General features: G+C 39.8%; 1 protein-coding gene across 1 annotated transcript in view; it reads right to left on the reverse strand.

The window, feature by feature from the left end:
* LOC139963150 (uncharacterized) overlaps positions 1–23,603 on the reverse strand; it is a 46,829-nt gene that overhangs the window by 185 nt on the left and 23,041 nt on the right. The window contains exons 15-31 of the mRNA XM_071963696.1: positions 22,805–22,959; positions 21,805–21,973; positions 20,636–20,780; positions 20,020–20,108; positions 19,336–19,547; positions 19,010–19,118; positions 17,753–17,965; positions 17,314–17,421; positions 8,680–9,139; positions 7,976–8,079; positions 7,468–7,622; positions 6,705–6,873; positions 5,787–5,931; positions 5,142–5,230; positions 3,792–4,003; positions 3,231–3,339; positions 1,681–1,893 (exon numbers count right to left, since the gene is read on the reverse strand). Of these exons, the coding sequence (XP_071819797.1) occupies positions 1,681–1,893; positions 3,231–3,339; positions 3,792–4,003; positions 5,142–5,230; positions 5,787–5,931; positions 6,705–6,873; positions 7,468–7,622; positions 7,976–8,079; positions 8,680–9,139; positions 17,314–17,421; positions 17,753–17,965; positions 19,010–19,118; positions 19,336–19,547; positions 20,020–20,108; positions 20,636–20,780; positions 21,805–21,973; positions 22,805–22,959 (2,856 nt within the window). The remainder of the gene's footprint in view (positions 1–1,680; positions 1,894–3,230; positions 3,340–3,791; positions 4,004–5,141; positions 5,231–5,786; positions 5,932–6,704; positions 6,874–7,467; positions 7,623–7,975; positions 8,080–8,679; positions 9,140–17,313; positions 17,422–17,752; positions 17,966–19,009; positions 19,119–19,335; positions 19,548–20,019; positions 20,109–20,635; positions 20,781–21,804; positions 21,974–22,804; positions 22,960–23,603) is intronic.

Raw genomic sequence — 23,603 nt, forward strand, 5'->3', positions numbered from 1 at the left:
TACAAAATATTACCTGTCCTAACATTGTGAATGCTTTACATCTTAAATAGAAGAAACGTTTCCTGCTCAAATATAATGTTGGCATTAGTTATCAGGCTGCTGTTGCCAGATACGTTCTCAACACTTCAAAAAGTTCAAAACAAGTTCCTATCTTCGCCATACAAAATGATGTGAGGATGTGGTGAAAGATGCAGCAAGCACCGTATTTTTTCACTTTAAGTTTAACGGAATTATAACTATTGTTATTATTGTAATTATTGTTTAAGGTTTATTTTACAGGTTTGTACTGTAACTACTAAACGAACATTCCAATAGGAAAGCAATTACGCGAAAGAAGCTTTTATACCGTTTTCTATATAACATACATAATAACATCACCCTAGAAATTTAACACTGTATCTGACCGTATGTATGAGCCACTTATAGCAAGGAAAACGTCATTAGAGTGGCGTACATTATTTTGATATTATAGGTGAAGGCTTGGGGATTCTGAATTACACTCGACAATGATTTATGTAGGGGTATGAACTTTATGAAAGAGCCCTGGATGACTCCATGACTTTATAAAGAAGGGATGGCCTTGTGGTGCGTGGTTGTAACCGGGGAGAGTGGAGGTCCTCCTCCAGAAAATGTCAAAATTAGACTCTAAATGGTGTATTCTGAGTCATATTTATACTTCAAATTAGGTCCATAATTAGATCTAAACGCACGTGTGTAAATAAATACTAGACTTTCGAATTTTTGTGTGGGGTTGAGATAGTGGGTGTACCGCCCTCATATTTCCAGGTTGCCCGACTGTATGCCTCCCTTTGCAAAAGGAGTGGTCTATTTCGTCCCCGACTGAATATAAAAACAAATACCCCCATTGAACGTTTCGCCCTGACTGACGATGGGACGTGGGGTATACCCCCTTCCCTCACCCAATCCCATCCCATCCCCTTTTGCGCACGCTACCGACCTTACCCCCATGTTGTTGCTGCTCGTACCTGCTTCTCGGTGTGTTTATTAAGGTTTTGACATTCTGAACCGAGTCTCAGGCTGAGAAACATTTTGTAAAAAACCAGTAAGATAAATCGCCATAGTTTGACCTTGCTATATACAATGTTAGGTAAAATTACCTTATCAAATATAACAATAAGATAAAGAAAACTTTGGCTGTCATTCATATATATCTTTTATATTTTAGTGGGTAATAAAATCATCCGGAAATTTACAACTGTTTATTGTCTTCCACATACCACGATATACTAAACACATGGTTTCATGTTAAGAAGATATTATCGTTTTATTGTTCCCGAAAGTTCCTAATGTCACCTCAGATTTTAACATGTATATTATGGAAGTGGGGAGTGGGTTCCCGCCTATGGCAGAATATTGTCAACATCCCTATAGTGTACAGTTGATAAATACATGACAACGTTGTGGCAGAGGACTTTTGATCTAAGGTTTTCATGGAACGCGAATAGGGTAAACTTCGTTAATAGCGTCCTGATTTGTAGTTACAACCATGTAAACTTCGTGAACAACATGTTTCAACGACCACTAGCTCCCCGTCCCCCCTCAGTACAAAAAGAGGTGGTTGCGCCCGGCCCTGCATTTCCGTCACTGATTAATTACACTGATTAATTAATAAATTACTAATATACTATGATATCAAAAAAACAATCCAAATATTATTACCAGCCATAAATGGCTTCTGCTTCTAGTACTGTTTCTGGTAGTTTGGTATTTCGAGTTTCTGGAAGTAGAAGAATCAAGATGCCAGCAACTAGTGCACTACCTCCGAAGATGAAATATGGTAACATCTTGTAGTAGTCCCCTAGCAACAGAATAAACGGGCAAAGGACGCCGCCCACTCTCGCTGCCGCGGATCCAAACCCGATGCCAGCGCTCCTGTATGGGAATACATTGTAAAACGCGTTATACATATAACGACAAGAAAATTGGCAGTTGGGAAACGGATGAAAGTATAGGCATACAATGACGTCACACATTCTTGGGTCCGGAGTGGCGAGGCTTGTTTTATCACGTGTAGCGTCAATATTGACTGGCTACCATACAGCCCTTTGCGTTCTTTCATTTGCACTGTATAAGACTGCAAGTCGTTTTGAAATATTCCAGGAAAGTATGAACGAAATTCTAAAAGCTGCCATCCCCCCCTCCCTCCCCCTCCTCCGCCCGAAGTGTACAGGACGGTATATTCTACGGAATAAATATACGGAAGTTATGAAAAGTAACTCCTGAAGGCTCTGGTCCTCTATTTTTCCCAGACACTGAGAAGGAATTAAATGTATCAATAGGTTAAAAAAAAAATGCTTTGAGGCTGAAAATAATGCTTGTTTAAAATAATGCTTGTTTAAATCTGAGCATAAGTGACCGATACTTAAAGTCCAGCATATTTAGTTGGGGGTAATAAACTGGCGACGTCTTGATAATAGCGAGAAGCTATTATCGTCATGTTTATTACGCAAGAATGGCGCAGGCGCACAATGATATACGCTACAACGGCAGTGCTAATTTATCATTCGGCGCGATCATCTTTGATAATTAGCACATCTAAGTAGTGCCACGTAAATCAAATTATCAATGGTTCGTACCTCTGTGACCTCGGCGCGAAGTCACTAACATGTGAGGCAAACATGTTGGCGAGATAAACGGCTTGACCCCCCTTCCCCTTCCATACCGAGAATGATGGAATGCATGCCCCAGGGGAGCACCGTGTGTCTGTTCAAGTTCATGCACAATGACGGCTAACATATACTGTGTAGTATACCCCAGGGTATAGTAACTGTCTTATTCATATCCACAGTAGCCTATACGCTGTCCATATTTCTCCTCGACCTTTAACCAACTAGAACATCATGCGTACATGGTATATATTCCCTATCGAAAGATAATGACACTTAATGTATAACATCATCAGGGTCACGTGGTTGTTGCAGTCTCGATGCAAAGAGACTGGGGTAGAGGGGTCTAGAGGAAGTTGCTAAGCTTTCTGCTCCAAGCTCTATCTTGTGTGACTCTTCGTATCAAGAAGCAGAATGCACTTAATTAAGAAGGGATTCCTGATAATTCACTTGACGTATATATAAGACCGCCATGGTCGCCACGTCTACTGTCTCAATGAAAGGAGGCTGTCGTTGAGAAATGAGAAATTCGAACCCAGGCTTTGACTTTGGTAACATTGTATTTTAAATGACTTCATGTATATAACTCATGCACATACTGACCTTAAGGGGGTAGGGAATACTTCGGCTGAATATACGTAAATTAGAGCGAAAGATGAGGAGATACAAAACTTTCCCGTCATAGCAACGATTACTCTTAGAGGACCCGGAGCTGAAAGAAGACAAAAACAATGGTTAGTGACACGTGACTTCACCTCCCGTACTGTCATCGTCGTGTCATGACGTCATTAAATACGTCGGTTTGGGGGCAAGGGTTAGGAAAGGGTAAGGTGGGATGAGACAGGGCAGTGGCACTAAAGATCATGTTCGTTTTAGTTCAGTTTAGCTAGGGGTTAACCCTAACACCCTAGGGTTTTCCGGTCCACAAGATACGTCATTCATTGGGCTGTGTATTATGCATGATGACATTGCTCAACATATTAAACTGTGTACAAATTGGTTTTCTTGGAAGATAATGTCACGGGAGGATTGGGTGACGTGCGATACTTTGTTTCTTCTTAATAAAGCTCACCCCGTCCTCGAATCACACACACAACAGGTACTCCCCCTCCCCACCCCACCCCCCAGTAAACAGAATCATTTTTGAATGGAATGATAACTCACGTAGTAACACGGCGATGATACAAGACAGGCCTCCCAGCAGCTCGAAGCTAGCTGTAGAAAGCCGCCTGCCCAAAGAGGTGTATAGACAGACGGATGCTAGAGTGTAAGCTGGTATTTCCACAGCTGCAGCCACGAAGAATGCTAGGTAGACGTTAATTCCCAGACCGCTCGTGCTCAACGAAAGTCCGTAATAAACAATGCTATTCACACACCTGTCAACAAGAAGAACAATGAACTTACTTAATTAATTAAAATCTGTTGCTTGATCCATTTTAAAGTCCATCCATTTTACCGTTAGCAAAATGTTAATTACAGGCTGTATGGTTGGTAAAAGGAATCAATAAAATTAATTCAGAGTAGACTTTCCTGAAAAGTGCGGGGGTGGGGGGTGGGGGCAATAGGGACTTGGTACCCTCCGATATTAAATTTGCCATGCCAATCAAATAGACAGAAAGGTACACGACTATTTGACTTCTACTAACTGAATGATTTACTTTCGTTTATCTCCAAAATTCTGTGGACTTAAAGCTGATATATAAGTTCTGGAAACGATGAAAACCAAAAATGCGCAGGGGGCTACTCCCCTCCTTGACCTCCACACCGTCCTTTCATTACCAGCATTCTGCCCCTCCCCAAAGTATTGCTCTCGTTTGGTTATGCCCCCCCCCCCTTCACCCCCAAATGTTAAATGCCAGCGAGTCTAAATGGTATTTGAACAGGAAAAAATTAATTATCAACGAATTATGAAGTTATAAGACTTCACAAGACTATATAGAACTGAGAGAAATTCAATAAGCCGCTTAAACTTTAGGCATCTGGCCACATACACACGACAGATTCCATGTAACATAATTCAGGATCGTGGTCAGTACATATATTTGTGGCATCAATAAATGTCACACGTCATCTAGTCTCTCAGTGGAATTACCGACTTGGAGGCACATAGAAGGAAGTCACAGTTGAACCTTTCCTTATCTCTGTATGATATCCCCTGTGGTTGTAGCCAACATACTTGACCGTAACCAAGAAATTCATTTCTCTAACTTGACTCAGTTTTAATAATATATATATATATATATATATATATATATATATATATATATATATATATATATATATATATATATATATATACATACATACATACATACATACATACATACATATATATATATATATATATATATATATATATGTATGTATATATATATATATATATATATATACATACATACATACATACATACATATATATATATATATGTATGTATATATATATATATATATATATATATATATATATATATACGGTGCCTTACTTAGCAGTACATATTAATATTGGATACTCACCAGTTAAACATGATGTTAATCGTTTTGCATCGTAAATTTGGTGTCAGGAATAAAGACAACGGAACCACCTTCTCATTCGATTTATCCTCCTAAGGGACCAAAAATTAAAATCTGTACTTTTCAAATGAAAATTTATTACTGAACAAGACACTCCATTGTCATCAAGCGCTGGTCCCAACGGAGGAGGGGGAGGGGGGGTGGTTACACCACCATCAAACTAGAGAATATATATAGACCTTAGCACAACGTTAGCTAATATATGTCTCCGAATGTAACATTTCAGGTCTGAAATTCCCCCCCTTTTTGTTTCTCTACGGCTTCAATGACCCCAGGACCGTACCTTCTCCTTTTTAAAAATCATGGACCCGCCCCCACCCCCCCCCCCCTTGGCCATGATCGTATGCATACATTGTTATGATGTCACGTGACTAGGCCAGATATACATTTAGCATAGAGAATAATATGTGGATTCTTGTGCGAAGGTAGCTATCTTGCACGACCTTTCTCAAACTCTTCAGATTATATGTGTCCGCCTACACGTGAAGACAGGTATATATGTTTACAATTTTTAAGATTTATGACCAAACATACCAAGCTGAACTGAAAGAAGAAAATGTATATGTGTATATATATATATAAACATACCAAACTAGTGGCTTTGAGTTTTTCTAGATAATTCGGGGGTAGTTTGTCGGTAGTGTTGTTGACTCTTGCCATGTTCCGAATGATGACATCAGCTTCTTCAAACCTTCCTTTGGCCACAAGCCACCTCGCTGGTTCTTCGAGTATTCTGTTCAGAAAATAGTATCCAAATCAAGATGGTTAACGCCAAAGCAATCACGTGATCAAATGTATTCAGTAATATCTTCTCTGTCTTTTCCTATGTCAAATAGCAGTTTCTTTTTACCTATAGAAAAAAAATTCTCTTTGGTAGTTGAAAAGCCTAGGGGTTGGAGTGTGGGAGGGGGGCGGTAAAGTGATGCCTATGTAACTACAACCAATGGACTGGTAAAAACATAACGTAATTCTTTACTTGTTTGACAGTTTAAGGTGTATTTTCTACGTTATTCGTCCCTAGTGCGACTTTGGTATAGGCTAACTTGATTTACATTGATGTAACCAAGTACGACGCAACACGGAGTCTATGTCATAGACGAACCAGGAAATGTGTTGAGGAATGGAAACCAACAGTCGCTCTCCACCCCCCCTCCCTCCCTTCCCTTCCATACGAACTGTTAGTCACACAGTAATATAAAAGACAAGAACCCAAAGTTATAGCCTACAGCTAAAGTGCAAAGATTACTGCATTCTTCCCGTCACCCCGATATCATCCCACGCCCTCGTTCACTGACACGTCCTTCCTTCACTGACCCATTGCGAAACTGTTTAATGCAATTTCATGCAAGCGGCGTAAGGCGGGCAGTTGGTACACGCAATAGAGCCTAATTTATCATTTATGCTCAGCATACTAGTAGCTATACGGAGTACCTATGGAGTACCTATGGAGTACCTATGGAGTACCTATGGAGTACCTATGCAGGGAGTACCAGAATAAGTACCTACGGAATAAGGAAGAAGAACAAGAAGACTGGTGCTGTAGAGAGTGTTTGAAGAATCCGCCAATCACGAACCAGATAGCTTATGCCAGCTAGGAGCATGTAACCTGATGCAAAGTAAAACTCAATGCCCACACCCACAACTGCACGGTATGATGGACCTGCTAGCTCCGTCGCTGAAAAAAAGAGCAAAGAGCACGTGTACACTACCGTCATCGTCATCGTCATCGTCGTCGTCGTCATCGTCATCGTCGTCGTCATCGTCGTCATCATCATCATCATCATCATCATCATCATCATCATCATCATCATCATCATCATCATCATCATCATCATCATCATCATCATCATCATCATCATCATCATCATCATCATCATCATCATCATCATCATCATCATCATCATCATCATCATCATCATCATCATCATCATCATCATCATCATCATCATTGGAAACACTGATTTTGGAAACACTGATTTTGCACAGTTTCTTCATATTCATAGATGTACACCCATCCCCTTTTCCAACCCCAACACAAAAACGTAGTTTTGAGCAAAACCTTGCGTGTAGACCTAATTCATAGCGTAAAAACCTGCCACTCAATTCACCATTTCACGTATAATTGTTTTCTTCTTGAGGAGACCCTAATACCTCCTCAAAGTTGAGTTGTCTTCATGGACCCCAGCGCAACCCCCCCCCCCCCACCTGTTTGTTGAAATACAAATCCTCAACCCGCCCCTGACAAGGAGAGAACATATGGTGAACTTACATATCACAAAGGCTAGCTCAAATATGCCCATGTTACCAGAAGCGACAAGAAAACGGCAGATAAGGTAGGTCCAGTAGTTAGGAACAAAGACATTGGCGATTCCAGATAAGCCAACCATAGCAACAGCGATGAAAAATGTCTTGTATCTTCCAAACCTTCAACAAAGAGAGGAAAGGAAAAGATCCTATAGTCGATTTCGGTGAAGGAAAATCAACAACGATATATAGGTAAACACAACCGGGGAAAATTGCGGAGTTGAAGGCAATTTTACTTAACAACTTACCAACTTGACTTTGGTGATAAATATTTCATTTCATCATCAATTCATGTTTTTCTTGCAACATATAACATAACTGAGTTTCAAACATAATGATGAGTCTAATCGTTTTGGGTGAATGCCTTTGAGAAATAAGAGAAACAAAACATGTCCATATGGACAGCAACACCCCCATCCCCACCCCCTATAAATAAACGATATGGGGCAATGGTGAAAACTATGAATGTTTACCAGTCAGCGATATATCCGAAGGAAAGAGAACCAAACATAACTCCGGCGAAAAAGACGGATTGACTGATTCTTACCAGAGATCTCCTGGAACACCAAAGATCAAACTGTAGAATGAAAGAAGACAACCTGCATTTGTTTTTGGAATAAGAATACATTATATGAAAACAAAAAGAAACCGGATAAACTGATACTTAATGATAAAGCGAATTCTTATCGTCAGTCGGCTGATGTTTAACATTCAATCGGTGAAAGAATTAGACCACTGCATCTGGTGTGCTCTTCCCCTCCCCTAATTAGGTCAGGAATAAAAAGGATCAGCATATTACATATAATATCAATATCAATTGTATACATGCTGATATATTAAAATTATAACATATAGATCTATATTCGTAACTCGTTAAAATAAGTTCGTAATTCTGAAATTCTTGTCTTCGTAAAACGAACGGCGTTCCATACAGGCAAAGTATGAAATGCGCGCGAATAGCGGACGAATATCATAGGTTAATTACTAGACACAACATTTTACCGTCATTTTTACGAGAACAAGAATCGAGGGCGTTAAAAACAGAATGAGGTATGAGAGTAATAAAGGACACACACACGCAGCTCTCTTGGAGAGGGGGGGGGGGAGCGGGGAGTGGGCGAGAAGGGGTAGTGGGAAGGGATAGTGTAAGGCTACAGAAGTTTACTTATATACTTACATCTGAGTTTATAGTACGGACTAAATTACTTTGATCGTGTACCCAGCCCTGGTCACATGGTTTCGTATTGTTTGGGCTATTGTCCATGGTGTAATTAATAACTTCCATGTCCCCGTCGATAACTACGTCATAGATGATTTCGTATTTGTTACATTGAGAATATGACTTTCCTTCAATCGGGATGGTAATATTTCGATATTCGTGGATACATTTACGGTATTCCTCGGGGTCGGTGTCCCGGTAATCGGTGTAACACCGTTCCACGTCCAATGAGAAGGTATCGACAGCACACCAATGATCTTCGTCACTTCCGTCGTGGAATACTAACGACAGTTGCTGCAAGGCGCTGCAAACGGCCACAAAAGAGATCAGAAAGAATATACGACGCTGATAGGGGCCAAACTCCCCGATTGATGTCAGGATGTCGTCGAACTTCATAATGATTGTATGTCGTATTGAACTATCAACAAAATTAATGAATAAATAAAAACAAATAACGAAACAGACAAATAAACAAGCGAACGAATCAATGAATGAATCCATAAATAAATAAATGATTCCATAAATAAATGAACGAATGTACGATTATATATTAATAAATCAATGAAAACAAGCAATTTTACCAGTTAATTTTTTATTTTTTGTAAAAAAAAAACTATTAATTGATTGCAAAATTGACCAAACGAAAACACCCCTCTAAACTCTCATTTTTTTGGGACCAAAATACCAGGTTTTATTGACGACCAAAGTAATTAATGATTTCCCTTTAGAATTTCAATATTTCGTCCAGAGAGTTTTTCATACTAGATTTATTTAAAATCACCTGTAAGATTCCAATAAGAAATGTCTTCTTTTCTCTCCGAGGGGAGGGGTCGGGGTTGAGTGGAGTGAAATGGAAGATAATAAAAAATCAGTTCTATAAACGTTCACACGTGACCACCGTCAACTGTTAACCCCTTTGGTATTACAGCCTCTCCCGGACCATTTTAAAGAATTTACCAGTGGGGTGGGGAAAGGGGGCATTCCAAAAAAAAGTAAGTTGAACCTTGTGTAAGTATAGTATACGATATATAGAAGGTCCATGGGGTTGTGTAACATTCCCTCCCTCCTTGGCATGGGAAAATTGAAATTTTCTTTACCGTATAATTTGATTAAAACTAAGTTTATTTCATTCCTCTTTGTTTGTGGTTGATGTTTTCCGCCCCTCACACTTTCATTTATAGGAATACACAAGGGATTAGTCATTCAGAAGTGTTCCTTGGTAAAACGAGTGTCAAACAATCAACTGATGAAGTTAATTCTCCAAATTACTTCATAATCCGTCGAATGTTCGTCTTATTTGTTCGTCTCATGTTCTCTTTCTCTCGTGTGTATGTTTAAACATGGATATTAAACCTCTCCAAACTTCCACACATAACGTCGAGCTTTCGACATAATAGTCGAAATTTCGAGGCAGGAAATACCCCCGTAGCCCCCCCCCCCCCTCAAAAAAGATTAAATAATTAAAACGTCAAAAACATTTCATCTTTGTGCGACTCTGGGTATAAGAGATTTCGTTTAAATGAAGAGTTGTAATTTGCAAAGTATAGTGGAACCTTTGTTGACATTTTTTCAGTTAGGAAAGGTGGTCAGTTTCCTGTAGGCCTAGTATCAAGCAATGCTATAGTCGCGTTGGCTGACATATACTGTCAGTGGTGCCCCAGTTACCCATTACGGACCAAACAAAAACCTTTCTTCCTTGTTTTTTGAGAAAATACATACTTCTTTTTCCCAGATACGGTCAACTTCTTTGTCAAAACTGACTTTATCTATAAAGGTCAATTTTTGGATCATACTTGGGAAATCTGCGACCCAGTATCTCGCCCATAAATCTCTTTGATACTTTTGGGTAAGAACTGCCCTTTCCTTCCAACTTTATCGAAAGCTTTTTGACGCTTTGTTTATCATCAAATATTACTCTATAAACTCAAGACAATGGGCAAGGGTTCACCTTGCTGGTGGGTGGCTTGGAAGTTACTTGCATAACGTCGTTCTCAATATATTGTAATTGATAACAACTTTTCAAGTTCACATTGAGTTATTTAAGGTGTTCTCCAGGGGTCCATTCATTGGTCTGCTGCTTTTACTCTGTTGGATGTAAATTTATTGATGATTTCACTAATCTATGGCTCTGGTCCTCACTCATTTGACCTCTACCGTTGAAAACTGTGCTCAAAACATTATAAAGCTACAAGTTTGAGGTTTCAAGTAACCAAGCTCTCTCTGAATAGCTTATTAAAATAAAATCCGTTATGTTTTCCACTCGATTAAAAAAAACAAAAAAAACTTTCTTCTTAAAGTAAGATCATCATTAATTGCTTTATCATATTCTGCTAACTTTTGTAAGTGTTCTTATTCATCTAAAACCTCCCGTGGCAACTCATATGTTGAGAATTTCACCAGCAAAAGCTCAAAAGGCATTAGTATTCCTGATCGACAATATCAGGCATAGACTGCCTTTAGCCTTCATGTATATGCGTCTCGACATTGCCCCATATGATCCCGACAGCATCCTGATCCAAATGTCATCACTTGAGAAGAAAAGAGGTTCATGGCTCAAGGTTGCAGCCAGTAAAACTATGATGCTTCATGCCAGGATCATGGAAGTAGGGTAATACTGCTATATATATGATGTCAACAGCATACTCAATATATATATATATATATATATATATATATATATATATATATATGTCCCATTGAATTACACACTAAATCGTCTGAGTAACGTGGGCTGTTAAGCCCTTGTAGAAGTTCTCACTACCAAAACCTTCGAACCCATCACGGAATAACTGACAAGTTGGCCTTTCATGGCAAAATCAAATTTCTGTATCATGACCATGAAGATTTTTCGCTATGAGAGCCCGAATTTTTCGTCACTTGCAAACAAACCTCTTCACTCAGGCGGCCTAACGTGATCTAAAAATGCCTCAATTGACCCAATGTTTCCACCACATATACTTCCATTTGTGTATTCTGACATAACGCAAAGACTGTTCTATTTTCTTCTCCGGCTGAATTTGAAATATCCCCCCCCCCCGCCCCCAATAGAAAATTGTTCCCCAACTGACGATGGAGCTGGGTGAGGGGGGTTATGGCCTCCCTCCCCTTCCTCTGCGCACTCCACTCAACCCTATAGCCTTATCCCACTTACATATATCAACTGTAGCATGTAAGAAGCAATTATCGCCATTAACCAGTTGCGAATAAACACGTTTTGTTTTAATTTGAAATTAATGAACGAAAAGAACCGACAGACTATTGTTAAATTTAGTTCAAAGTTCTTTTAAGTGAGACCTCCCCCCCCCCCCCAAAAAAAATGCAATGACGTATTTTAATTCTCAACTTACCTTTTTTTCTAGTCTTTTCTTTTTCTTCTGCGGTTACTTCACTTACGTCGCGTTACGTCATAAGGCGCACACGTAAATGTTCAACGTCTTCAATAGGTTGACGAAAGTATGAACAACGTATAATGATAAATTAAATATCTTAACACATTCCTCAACGAAATCCCAGAAGATTCACAGTTATCCATATACACATGGTCTATTGTGAAGGAAACGTCTCAGAACGAAGACGAAGAGAACATGTGTACGACGCTGTGATTGGTTGGTTTATACCCCCCGTCAAGTTAATCAACCCAATCACAGTCCTTACGAGCTCCCTCCCCCCCCCCCCCGAAGAATCGTTTACAGGGTCACAGTCCCAACCTTGTCACAAGTTTGTATATTTCTAATGTGTGTGACAAATTTCATTTTGTGGTTTTACAGTACTGAATAGTATAACAAGGGAGCTGCTAGCTGCAGCTCCCTGGTATTACACCATTTTATAGATGCAATTTATAGATCGAGGAGCGCCCTCAACATTTTGAAAGCACTCACCGATGTCAAACCAGGGAGTTGATGCTATACTTTATATGTAACTTAGATCTTGCTAAATATGAAGAGAGGGGCAACGAAGTTAAGAAATGTGGGAATCTATGGGATCCAGGTTATCGGGCAGGACACATCGACACACCGGTTCTGAGCCAGTTTTACCGGTTAAGTCAGTCAGTCCGCCCACCCCCCCCCCATGTAATGACTACTATATAGACTTACCCATCATACTGAAGTTAAAAGAACGGATTTATCTGTTCGAAACGTTTGAAAAAGATATTTATATTATTTTGCGTAAAAACTCCCACAAACCAACGACATTTTTTAAGATGGGGAGGGGGAGGTGGGGAGACGCCACCCCTCCCCTTCCCCTGGACGATCTTTCTTTCGGGCGTCCAAATTATCATTTCCATTTGATAGGGATATTCATGGTGTCCGTAGCTGATAAATATATATATAAAAATAAAAAAGATAAATATATATATATATATATTTGGAACCCTATTTTAATTACGGAAGACGAATTAACAACGTAATGGGCTGATCTGTATTCAATATGTCCATCTTTTCCCATAGTTTAAGGTATTGGTCCGAAATTGAATATTCATAAGCAGGTAGGGTAGAAGATTTAATGAAAGAGAAAAAAACTGTTTCCAGATATCCATCTCTGGAGTTTACGTAGAACTTAGAAGCAATAAATAATATTTCAAAAAATCGGACTTTTTAAACAAATTTATTGAATTTGTATTTCATAGCACTATTACAACAAACAAGCAAAAGATATATTTAAAAACAGTGGCGTAGGAAGGTACTTTTGAGTGGGGGGGGGGGCTGAAGACTGATGGCCGGCCTCGGAGAGGGGTCTAAAGGGAGGGGGTGTCCCCCTCCCCTTGGGATTTTTTTTGCATTTCCAGGTGGCCTCAGATGCAATTTGGTGCAATATAGCACACTTCAACACCCACTCCATTTTGTAAATAATTTTGCATTTTCACCTGGCCTTATATGCAATTTGGTGCTCCAAATGAGATTTCTTTCTCATTTGGAAATGAAAAAGGGGTTTTCTGACTTGCGAAGCCGGGGGGCGGAATGATACTTCCGCCCCACCATATTTTTCACTGGGGGGGCTGGCGCCCCCAGCCCCCCCCCCCCCCGTTCCTACGCCCTTGTCTAAAACTGAATAGCTTTAATGAACTTAATATCTGGTATGTGAATCCACTTCATAAATATCATAAGCATCCTCTCTTATGAAACGTACGTGTCAATGAATCACTAAGCCTCTTGGCATTCTTGTTTTGAAGATGATCTTGTTATTTCTGCAAACTAGATGATAAAGTGAGCCCTCGCTTGTTTTATCAACGAGAAACTAAACATCGAGTTTGATAAAAATGCAAGCGCGCCCCCGTTTTTACATTTCAAGACGCCTCCAATATATTCGAAGTCCAGGAGTAAAACGCAAAACAGGAGTAAAAGTGAAAAGAGAAGATGCGTTGCGCCCCCAACACACTGTAAGTGAAATGGTCACACTACGTATGGTAGGCTATGTGGCAGCCACAGTGTTTTAACATTAGCCTATACACCATACACGTATACCGTTCTCTTCTTCGGATATTAACAAATATCCCCTGTACATGTTCTGTTGGTTAAAAACCACGTGATTTTCGTAAAACTTAAAGCATACGGCGTGCAAATTTATAACGTCATATGGTGGTAAGTTCTACCCCCCCCCCCCCTTGCGGAAGAGGGCCATGTCGACCAAGCCATGGACGCGCAAACAAGTTTAACGCATTGGAAAAGTGTATGAACTTTATGATAAAGCAATATCGTAAATTGTTAGTTACATGCACTTTATACACTCCTTTACATGATTTGGAAGTTGCATAACGATTAACAAAGAAAATAGTAAAAAGCAAACGTCATCTAAAACACGCAACAATCATATAATTTTTTTGAAACGGAGTCATCCAAATTTTAGTATAATCGAATGTTGGAGGATTAGGAAAGTCATGAGGAATATTTCTTCAGATAAATTTTAATTTTATCTGTTAATTCTTGATTTCCGAGTTAATGATAACAACAGCTGCCGCCTCGATCTTTACATACAGAGGCTGTTCCCACATACTGCCCAGATACACCTGTTGTCAGTATACCTGGACTAGATCAAATTTTCAAAAATGAGTCGAGAGTTAATCTAAGTGTACCACTTCTTCAGCCTTTGAAACAACAAATTAAATTAATTGCTTTGGGTATTTATGAATGACGATACTTAACTTTCTCCACTCAAATCATGCACTTTCTCATATACCTGACCACGTGCAAACATTGGTGACTGTTAGGAATGAGCTCTGATCAGTCGAGCTTCTATACTGATCGACTTTACAGCTGACTCCCATGCACTTCCTTACGTCCTTACGTCATCTCTGCAGGTTAGTTAGATGTGAAAGTGCATGGTTTGTGTAGAGACAGGTACGATATGAGGGGAAGGAGTGAAATAAATTACACTTTTTCGAGTGCAGACCACCGATATTAACGTAGCGCTTCAGTTGACAAACAAATCATGTTTGGTAAGTTTTGGGGTATGTACACAACGAAAGAATTGCCATTATCCCTTTGTTAGCCCTCTGCTGACGTTTCACGTTAAACCATAGCCTTCATTCTGCGTTCTGTATGCGCGCCTAAAGGTTCACCATGGGATGATCCTCTGAAAATTTATCAAACACCTTTAATGAATAAAGTTGCATCATTTCCATGTCATTTTACAACAGCAACAGCTATGTGTACATTGCTCACATATCAATTTCACTCACGTGAAGGTTGGCAGAGATATTTAGAAGATGAAGATATATTTCAAGAGTATACCGTCCTTGCATAACTTGCCGAGTAAATTGATACATGTAATAATGTTTGAAACAAATATCATAATGAATACCCTGGCATGTTTGGCCTTGCATATACGCCACTGATTCCTATACTATCAAGTTACTAGAACACCTACTAGAAAAAGCCACTCAAGTGAAAGAAAGCTCTCCTCGGCTGTATCTTTGTCCGACCATGGTCCGACTACCCAACAGGCTGCTTGGCAATACAAGGTTCTCTGGTAATGTATTAACGGATCCGAGTTACCATGCTTTCGCTTAACAGAATGATCTTTAACTTTACGTTACCAACTTGGAGCGACATTTCACTTAAATTTTAACAATTCGAATAATTTCATTCAATCAATGGAATACTCTGATATGCCTCCTGTTTATATAACAATACAGATGTTCATATCGCATATAGCAACTTCATTGACACTGTTCAGTTTCATGTATAATTGACACTTCCTTTAATGGCTAGAATGTCTAGTGGACAAACAAAACGGACAAGCCATGGACAACACCTGAAATAATGAATTATAAGAATACTCTCTATTCTAAATACGTGAGCAAGCCTAATGCCTTATTTAGGGCTACACTATAGCTTCTTACCCTCTTATGATACAGCGCAGTCAGCCTAGAACAAAAATATACTTTTTAAGAAAAAGTCGCCCAGGTAAGAACCTGGGCACGAAAACCAAACTACTAAACTACCGAACGACTGATCCGCCCTCAACCCCAGTCCCATTGCATCGAGACTGTGACTGTGTGATCATCGTTGTGTGTGCATCACCATTCCCCTCTAAAGGGAACAAATACTACACATGATCTTAGCCAAAAGGTCGAGAAGCAAATATATTCTTACCTCAAAACAAGGCTCTGCCAGACAGGCAGGGTGTGTTATCAACAAATTAGTTTAATAAGTAAGACCCATTTCTGCAGTCACCTGTATCTGTAACTTCCATATCTTACAATGGCGCTACACATACATATAATACGAGTATAGTAGAATGCAGTTTCAATAATTACTTTTCCTCCCTAAGTATACACTTAGCCAGTGTTTGGCTTCTTCTCGTAACTGCTTAGTCCATGGTTTTAGAACCCCTGGATTGCATACTATTTTCTTTCACCTGTTTTCTGAAAGTGAAATCTTTAAGTATGGGTAATTATCGTAAATCTATAGTAAAAGTCTCAGGCGTGGATTGAATTCCTGCCAAGTCCACAAGTCATGTGCTTCTGTTCCAGCAATCGTCCGTATCGGCAACAATGTGTTTCTTAGTGGTTATTACCCCAATGCTCTGAAAATCGTTGAAGATACCCCTCTGTTTAAAAAATGGTGACTCAGCTTTCCATGAAAACTGTAGGCCAATAAGCTTATTATCTTGCTATTAATGAAACTCTGAGGGCATTACTGAAATTAGGTTCAGACATTTTCTTAAAAAAAAAAAATTGTTTGACTTTCAATTACTTTTAGAGAGTGTCACTACTTAACCACACATTGCTGGCGCCCGTTTTGGATACGGGTCTAAGGGGAGGGGTAGGCTCCTTCCTCCTGAGAAGTTTTTGTACCCTAACTGAAAATGTCTGTGCCGGGGAACTTACCCAACTACAGTTTCTGGCTAAGCGACTGGTGCACAGCGCGCAACCATTTAGATATTATTGGTTTTAATGCTAGTATTGATAAATGCATTTGCTTAACATGCATTACTATCAGGGATTTGAGCCTGGAGCACGTTGTGACACTGGGATATCAAGCATAAATATCTTTCTAACGTTCAAGAAATAAATGAGAAAAAAGAAAGCAAAACAATAACGAGACGCATTCTCACCCTAAGTTATGTCTAAAATATTACTGAAGCTAATGCTCATCAGCTGTGATACCGCTCATGCGATGTTCTATACCGCTCGTGCGATGTTCTTCCTCGTTGGCGTTGTCATCGCTACCACTAAAGCAAGTTCCATTGCACTTCAGGCTGAAAGAAAATGGGATGTCTTCTCATTACACATGCTGACGTCAGAATGATACCAGCAGAGTCGGATTATCCTACCCCACCCTGCCACATGCCTTCCTAAATTGTGAAAATATTTCACGGTGTATTCATGTAGCGCTCTCGTTAATTAATAACAATATTAACCCTTTAGACACAAGTTAACCGCTAGTTACCAAGGTTAACCATTTGGCAGCTAGGCTAACATTTGGCAAAGCAAATCGAATTGTATGCAAATAAGAGCGGGTTCTAACATCTGCACTTGATCAGACAATAATATTTTTTCTGAGCCCAGTAAAATATAGTTGCTTCTTACCAGCCATATATATATTCTGCGTCTTTCACTGTTTCTGGTAATCTGGAATTTTGAGTTTCTGGCAGTAGAAGAACGAAAAAGCCAGCTAATATAGCGCCACCTCCGAATATGATATAAGGTAAACCCGGGAAGCGACCCCCTAGCAACAACAGCAGTGGACAAAGGATGCTTCCTATCCTTGCCGCTGCTGATCCAAGCCCTATGCCCGCGCTCCTGTATGGTAAAATATAGAAAAACACCATAACTGTTTAAGTTACCATAGTAACAATCAGGGAAACCGTACATGTCAAGGTATGCTTGAACATAACTGTTTAAGAGTAAATTTATTGTGTTCAATGCTTACATTATCAGTTTCACGAAAGAAAAAACACTCGCTTAACTGGTTTGTAACAGTAATCTATATATATAGGTAATCTAATATGATCTGATTTAATTAAAGAGGATTAATACATTGGAATTATCCTGACTGCAGTTTGTCAATTGGTGGTAAACTGGTGCGAACAGGTTTGATCTTTATAGATAAATAGGGACACAGTTTTCACTTTATTGACTTTATACCTAAGATGTGGAAGGGTTTCAAATTTGGCTTACATGGAATGCGAATGCCAAAACAAATATTAGTAAATAAATAAAAGTTGCCAATGTGAAACATAATGATGGCAGCTGTTGGGGCTTCAACTGAATACATTTGCACGCACAATTTACGAGACACCTTTGTACCTCTATAGGGCGTAAAATAAGGTTTTATTTGTGGACTATGTGACCCGCTTTACCCCCCCCCCCCTTGAGACAATAAAGTTAAACATTTCCAGGCAGATGATGCACACCCTGCAGATTGTAAAATATAGATAACTGTAATTTCATGTCACGCAACAAAACTATTATATGCTAATATTGGCACCAACCAGGAAATGTTGGTTAATTTAACCAGGTATGAGGTCAATACCCATTGATATTAACCAGGATAGTGCTAAAATCTCAACAGGAAATTTAACCAAGATTTGCTGGTGATTTCTAACAGGATTTTTTGTAACATATCATTCACCAAGAAACCTGGCTGCAACAACCAGGGTGTGGAGGGTGGCATATAAACGCAGCTCCTGGTGACAATTTCACGAGTGTAGAGTCAGTATGAGCAGTTTGAATATGATGTTTCTATTAGATACAGTTTCGGAACAAGTATCAATATGAACTTGGGACAGTATATAGTGGTATAAAGTATTAAACTGACCTACTGCAGGTTATACCGATACTGACCTTAAAGGAGTAGGGAATATTTCAGCTGAATATACGAAGATTAAAGCAAAGGATGCCGCAATACAAAACTTTCCCAACATAGCAACAGCTAATCGTTGACCGCCCTTAGCTGTAGAAAGGCAAGAAAGGTAAAAGAAATGGAAATGAAAGTTACAAGCAAAAAATATTTTATCAACTTAACACCATCGTTCTCCGTTGACCTCGATGTCAACGTGATGGTGCCGTCTTGACGTAATGGATATGTGCAAGGGAATGGGAGGGATGAGGGGGGGAGAGATAAAGTTGCCCAAAATATGAATACGTATGAATGGTTTCATATCACTCACGTAGAAATGCTGCAACAATACAAGCAGTGCCCCCGATTATCTCTAAACTTGATGTGGTTAGCCTCCTACCGAGGGAGGTATACAAAGCTAATGTTGTCACGAAGTAAGCTGGTATTTCGACAGCTGCCGAGAGAAAGAACGCAATGTAGACGTCAACACCGAGTTCATTGGTGCTTAACGAAAGTCCGTAGTAAACCAGGCTATTAACACTCCTGTTGAAGAAACAATAATATAGAACATATGTTTGTTTGTTTTGTAAGATAACTTCGTGTGTATGTCCCCTAAACAGTGGCGTACACTATCGGGAAGGGTGCTAGAGGGGTGGAGAGGGATGTTTAAAAGTTCCCCGGACTGATTGAGGAAGGCGGCCTGAAGCTTTATGGAATGGCCAGAGGCGAATCATCGATTTTTATAAAGGAGACGGTGTGCTTACCCTGGTGTCATTGAAACCGACTTCCATGTGAGGTGGGGGGTTGGGGTGGGGTGGGGGTTGAGGCCCTGCACTGCACTTATGACTGAGGGGGAGCTATACCTACCTACTACGAAGTTTAATCAATCTGGCCGTTAAAAGCTATCGTGCTTGCAAGATTTTCCGACTTTGACCTATGGTGACCTTTGACCTACACATATTTCTGTAGGCTGCAGACCATCACGGTACAACGTTCTCCAGATTGCAATACTCACCAATTAAACATGATGTTGATTGTCTTGCATCTTAAATTTGGTGTGAGGAATAAAGACAACGGACTCACTTTCTCATTCGACATGTCTTCCTGATAATAAACAAACACATATGAAAAGGTTTCGAGCGGTAAAGTAATTATCCACATGATTTATTGATTTATATCTTGCCATGACGTTCATAAAGTTATGATGTGTTGGTCCCTTTCGGTTTAGAGAATTTTAAATATCTGTTACTGCTTCCTTTTTTTGTTCTCTCTTCTTTTGCTTTGGTAATATTTGACTCATTTCTAACCAGTGTTATTAATTAACTCTTTAAAGTTTCGTTTATTATTTGTTACACTCTGGGTAAAAACTACGCCACACGAGGAAACGATATTGCGCCCCCCCCCCCTCCCATTTGAAGTGCTTCAAAATTAGGGAAAAAACATATTTTCTCCTGTTATAATTTAAGTCAAACCACAAATCAGTGTAGCTAATTTTCTTTTTTTTCTAGCAGAATGGGCGGTTACTATACGCAGTACATGAAATAAGAAGAACACACGCACGCACCAACACACGCACGCACCAACACACACACACACACAATAATAAAGAGGCTGTATCGGTATGCACGTACCACACAAGTGTTTTGGAGTTTTTGTAAATAATTCTGTGGTAGTTTTTCGGTAGTATTATTGGCCTTTGCTATACTTCGAATGACGACGTCAGCTTCTTCAAACCTTCCTTTAGCGATCAACCAACGAGCAGATTCTTGTAGGATTCTATCCACACAAAAAATTGTTGATATAAAAAGCACATTAAAAATGACCGTTAGTAAATACTTGCAGTGTCACGTGATTACATTAATATGGACAGTCCAGATAATATTTTTGGGGGGACTAATGAAAGAGAACATAATCTAAGCACCCTAGTGAATTTTGCATTCAAATCCTAAATGGTATACCCTGTTTGAGATAACAACATTTGACGTTGACACCTTATGCAGTAGAGGTGAACTTGAAGCAAACAGGCAAAACAATTGATTAGGAATTGCATACAACTTTCATCAGAATTCTTAGAATTTGTTCTCTTTCATTCTGTCAATAGACTAGACTATCCTTCTTTCACCCTTAATTTCATGTCCTTATCAACTCGTTTGATCCATGTGCGCCTGTTATACAGTCAGGAGTACCTAATTCATTTCATTTTATTTAATATATTTGTGTCTTCGTAACATAAGATGATAACAATATTTACAAATAATGCGACATAGTTACATATTAAAAATGGGGACATATATATATATATATATATATGTTTATATATAAATATAAATATATATATATATATGTATGTTTATATATAAATATAAATATATATATATATGTATATATGTATGTTTATATATAAATATATATATATATATATATATATATATATATATATATATATATATATAATAGGTAAAAAGGGTAATCTTCATTCGGAAATCGGGAATGGTGCATGAAAGACGTTGGGGAGGGCGGGAAGGGGCGGAGGAAGAGGAGGAGGAGGAGGAGGAGGAGGAGGAAGAGGAGGAGGAGGAGGAGGAGGAGGAGGAGGAGGAGGAGGAGGAGGAGGAGGAGGAGGAGGAGGAGGAGGAGGAGGAGGGGGGGATTTTTAATATAGGGCAGGAAGTATGAAAAGCCAAAGGCATTATTCATTGACAAAAGTAGGATGGTATGTCAAGGTGCCAACGTCATTATTCCCCATTGAGCCTACCTTGGTCCGATTACGTGTCTTAATTGAATTTGTGAAAATACTTACGGGATAAGTAAGAAGAATAAAAAGAAAGGCGCGGTAGAGATTGCTTGAAGTATCCGCCAATCACGAACAAAATAAGCTACTAAAGCCAGTATCATATAACCGATCCCATAGTAAAACTCGACCCCGATGCCTACAAATGCACGATAGGAAGGCCCAACGAGTTCCGTCGCTGAAATAGGAGAGTAAAATGAAAAGGAAAACTTGTTTCCAGCATTAAGCTTCTTGGTGGGCGAGGCGAAGGTTGGAGGGGGAGGGGGAGGGGTGGCTGTGGTGGAGGAGTAGGCCTATAAAGTTTTCTGTAACGACCATGGACCAAAACTCGGGGGTTCATTTCAGTTAATCATTTGTGATCGGGCTTGGGGTTGAGAAAGTTTGGGCCGACTGTCTGCTTCCAATACCACACCCCGGCATCCCTCCCTCCCATTCCAAACGCACTATATTCCAAGGGGTACCAAGTAATTAAGGCGGGTACTAGTAGGCTACATACAACTTTACTCTGTTACGATCGAGTACCGTACGGGTAGGAAAATCAACTCAATACAAGTCTGGAATTATTGTAGTGCGCGTGCGCGCTACAATATTGGCATACTGGGCCAAGTGAATGATACCTACACGACTGGACGTTGAAACTTCAAGTGTCATATAGTCTCTGTACAATTGCAGTCTCAGAGGCTAGCTGCGCGGTAGCCAACTTATTCGAGCCTGTCACAGCGCCCACAAGCGCCATCCCCTCACTATGTATGTATACCTACATGACTATAACCCTTGGTGTGTTGTCCGATCAAAAACTAACACCATGAGCAATGAAAAAGTTCTTCCCACAATACCGCAAGCACTCCACGTGCACTACAATACTGCGTATATTTGCAGGTAAATGAAGTTCTTGTTCACATTTGGCATGTCTTTGGTAAGAGCATTACCAGAAGCTTATAGGCCTATATATGACCCGACCCCCACCCCCCCCCCCAAATATATATTGATACGTGTGTGGTAAGCTCACCTGTTACAAACGTTAGCTCAAATATACCCATGTTACCAGAAGCGACGAGAAAACGACAGATGAGGTAGGCCCAGTAGTTAGGAACAAAGACATTAGCGATTCCAGATAAGCCAACCATAGAAATAGCCATGAAAAATGTCTTGTATCTTCCAATCCTTCAGGAACAGAGAAAGGACAAGTTATGTTTTAAAGATGCAAAACCCACGAACCACTGCTCGACTGATCACGACCATAGTTAACTTGACCGACTTGTCCTAGTTTTTAATTTGTTGTCAACATCCATGGAAATTAAAACTGCTCAGATGTTCACACTGCTTGTTAATCCTAGTACGAGAGCTTTGAAGCGGGACATGCAAGTACAGTACAGAGTGCAGAACAAAAAAAGAAGAGTAAAGGCGACACTGGGTGAGGCGTGGGTAAGTGGAGGGGTTGACAAACGAGTCATTTGGAGAGAATATCAGGGGCGTAGCTAGGAATTTGCCAAGGGGGGGGGGGGGGGCGAAGTCTGTAGGCAAACTATCTAAGCATAGCGCCACCATAAGTTGGCGCGAAGCGTACAAAAAAAAGTTGGCCGAAAATGCCTCCCAGATCGCTGGAAATGGTTCCTCCCAGGCCTTGTATGTTGCATCTAATCTTTTTTAATTTTGAAATTACCAGCGATATAAAATAAAACATACAACCAATATGCTCAAGGGGGGGAGGGTGGGCGGTCTTCCCCTTCGCCCGCCCCCCCCCCCCTTGGCTACGCGCCTGAAGAATATATCTCATAATGCATGAGATTATGAAATGCTTCAATATA

Source organism: Apostichopus japonicus, chromosome 21 (genome assembly GCF_037975245.1).
Source record: "Apostichopus japonicus isolate 1M-3 chromosome 21, ASM3797524v1, whole genome shotgun sequence".
Classification (NCBI taxonomy): domain Eukaryota; kingdom Metazoa; phylum Echinodermata; class Holothuroidea; order Aspidochirotida; family Stichopodidae; genus Apostichopus; species Apostichopus japonicus.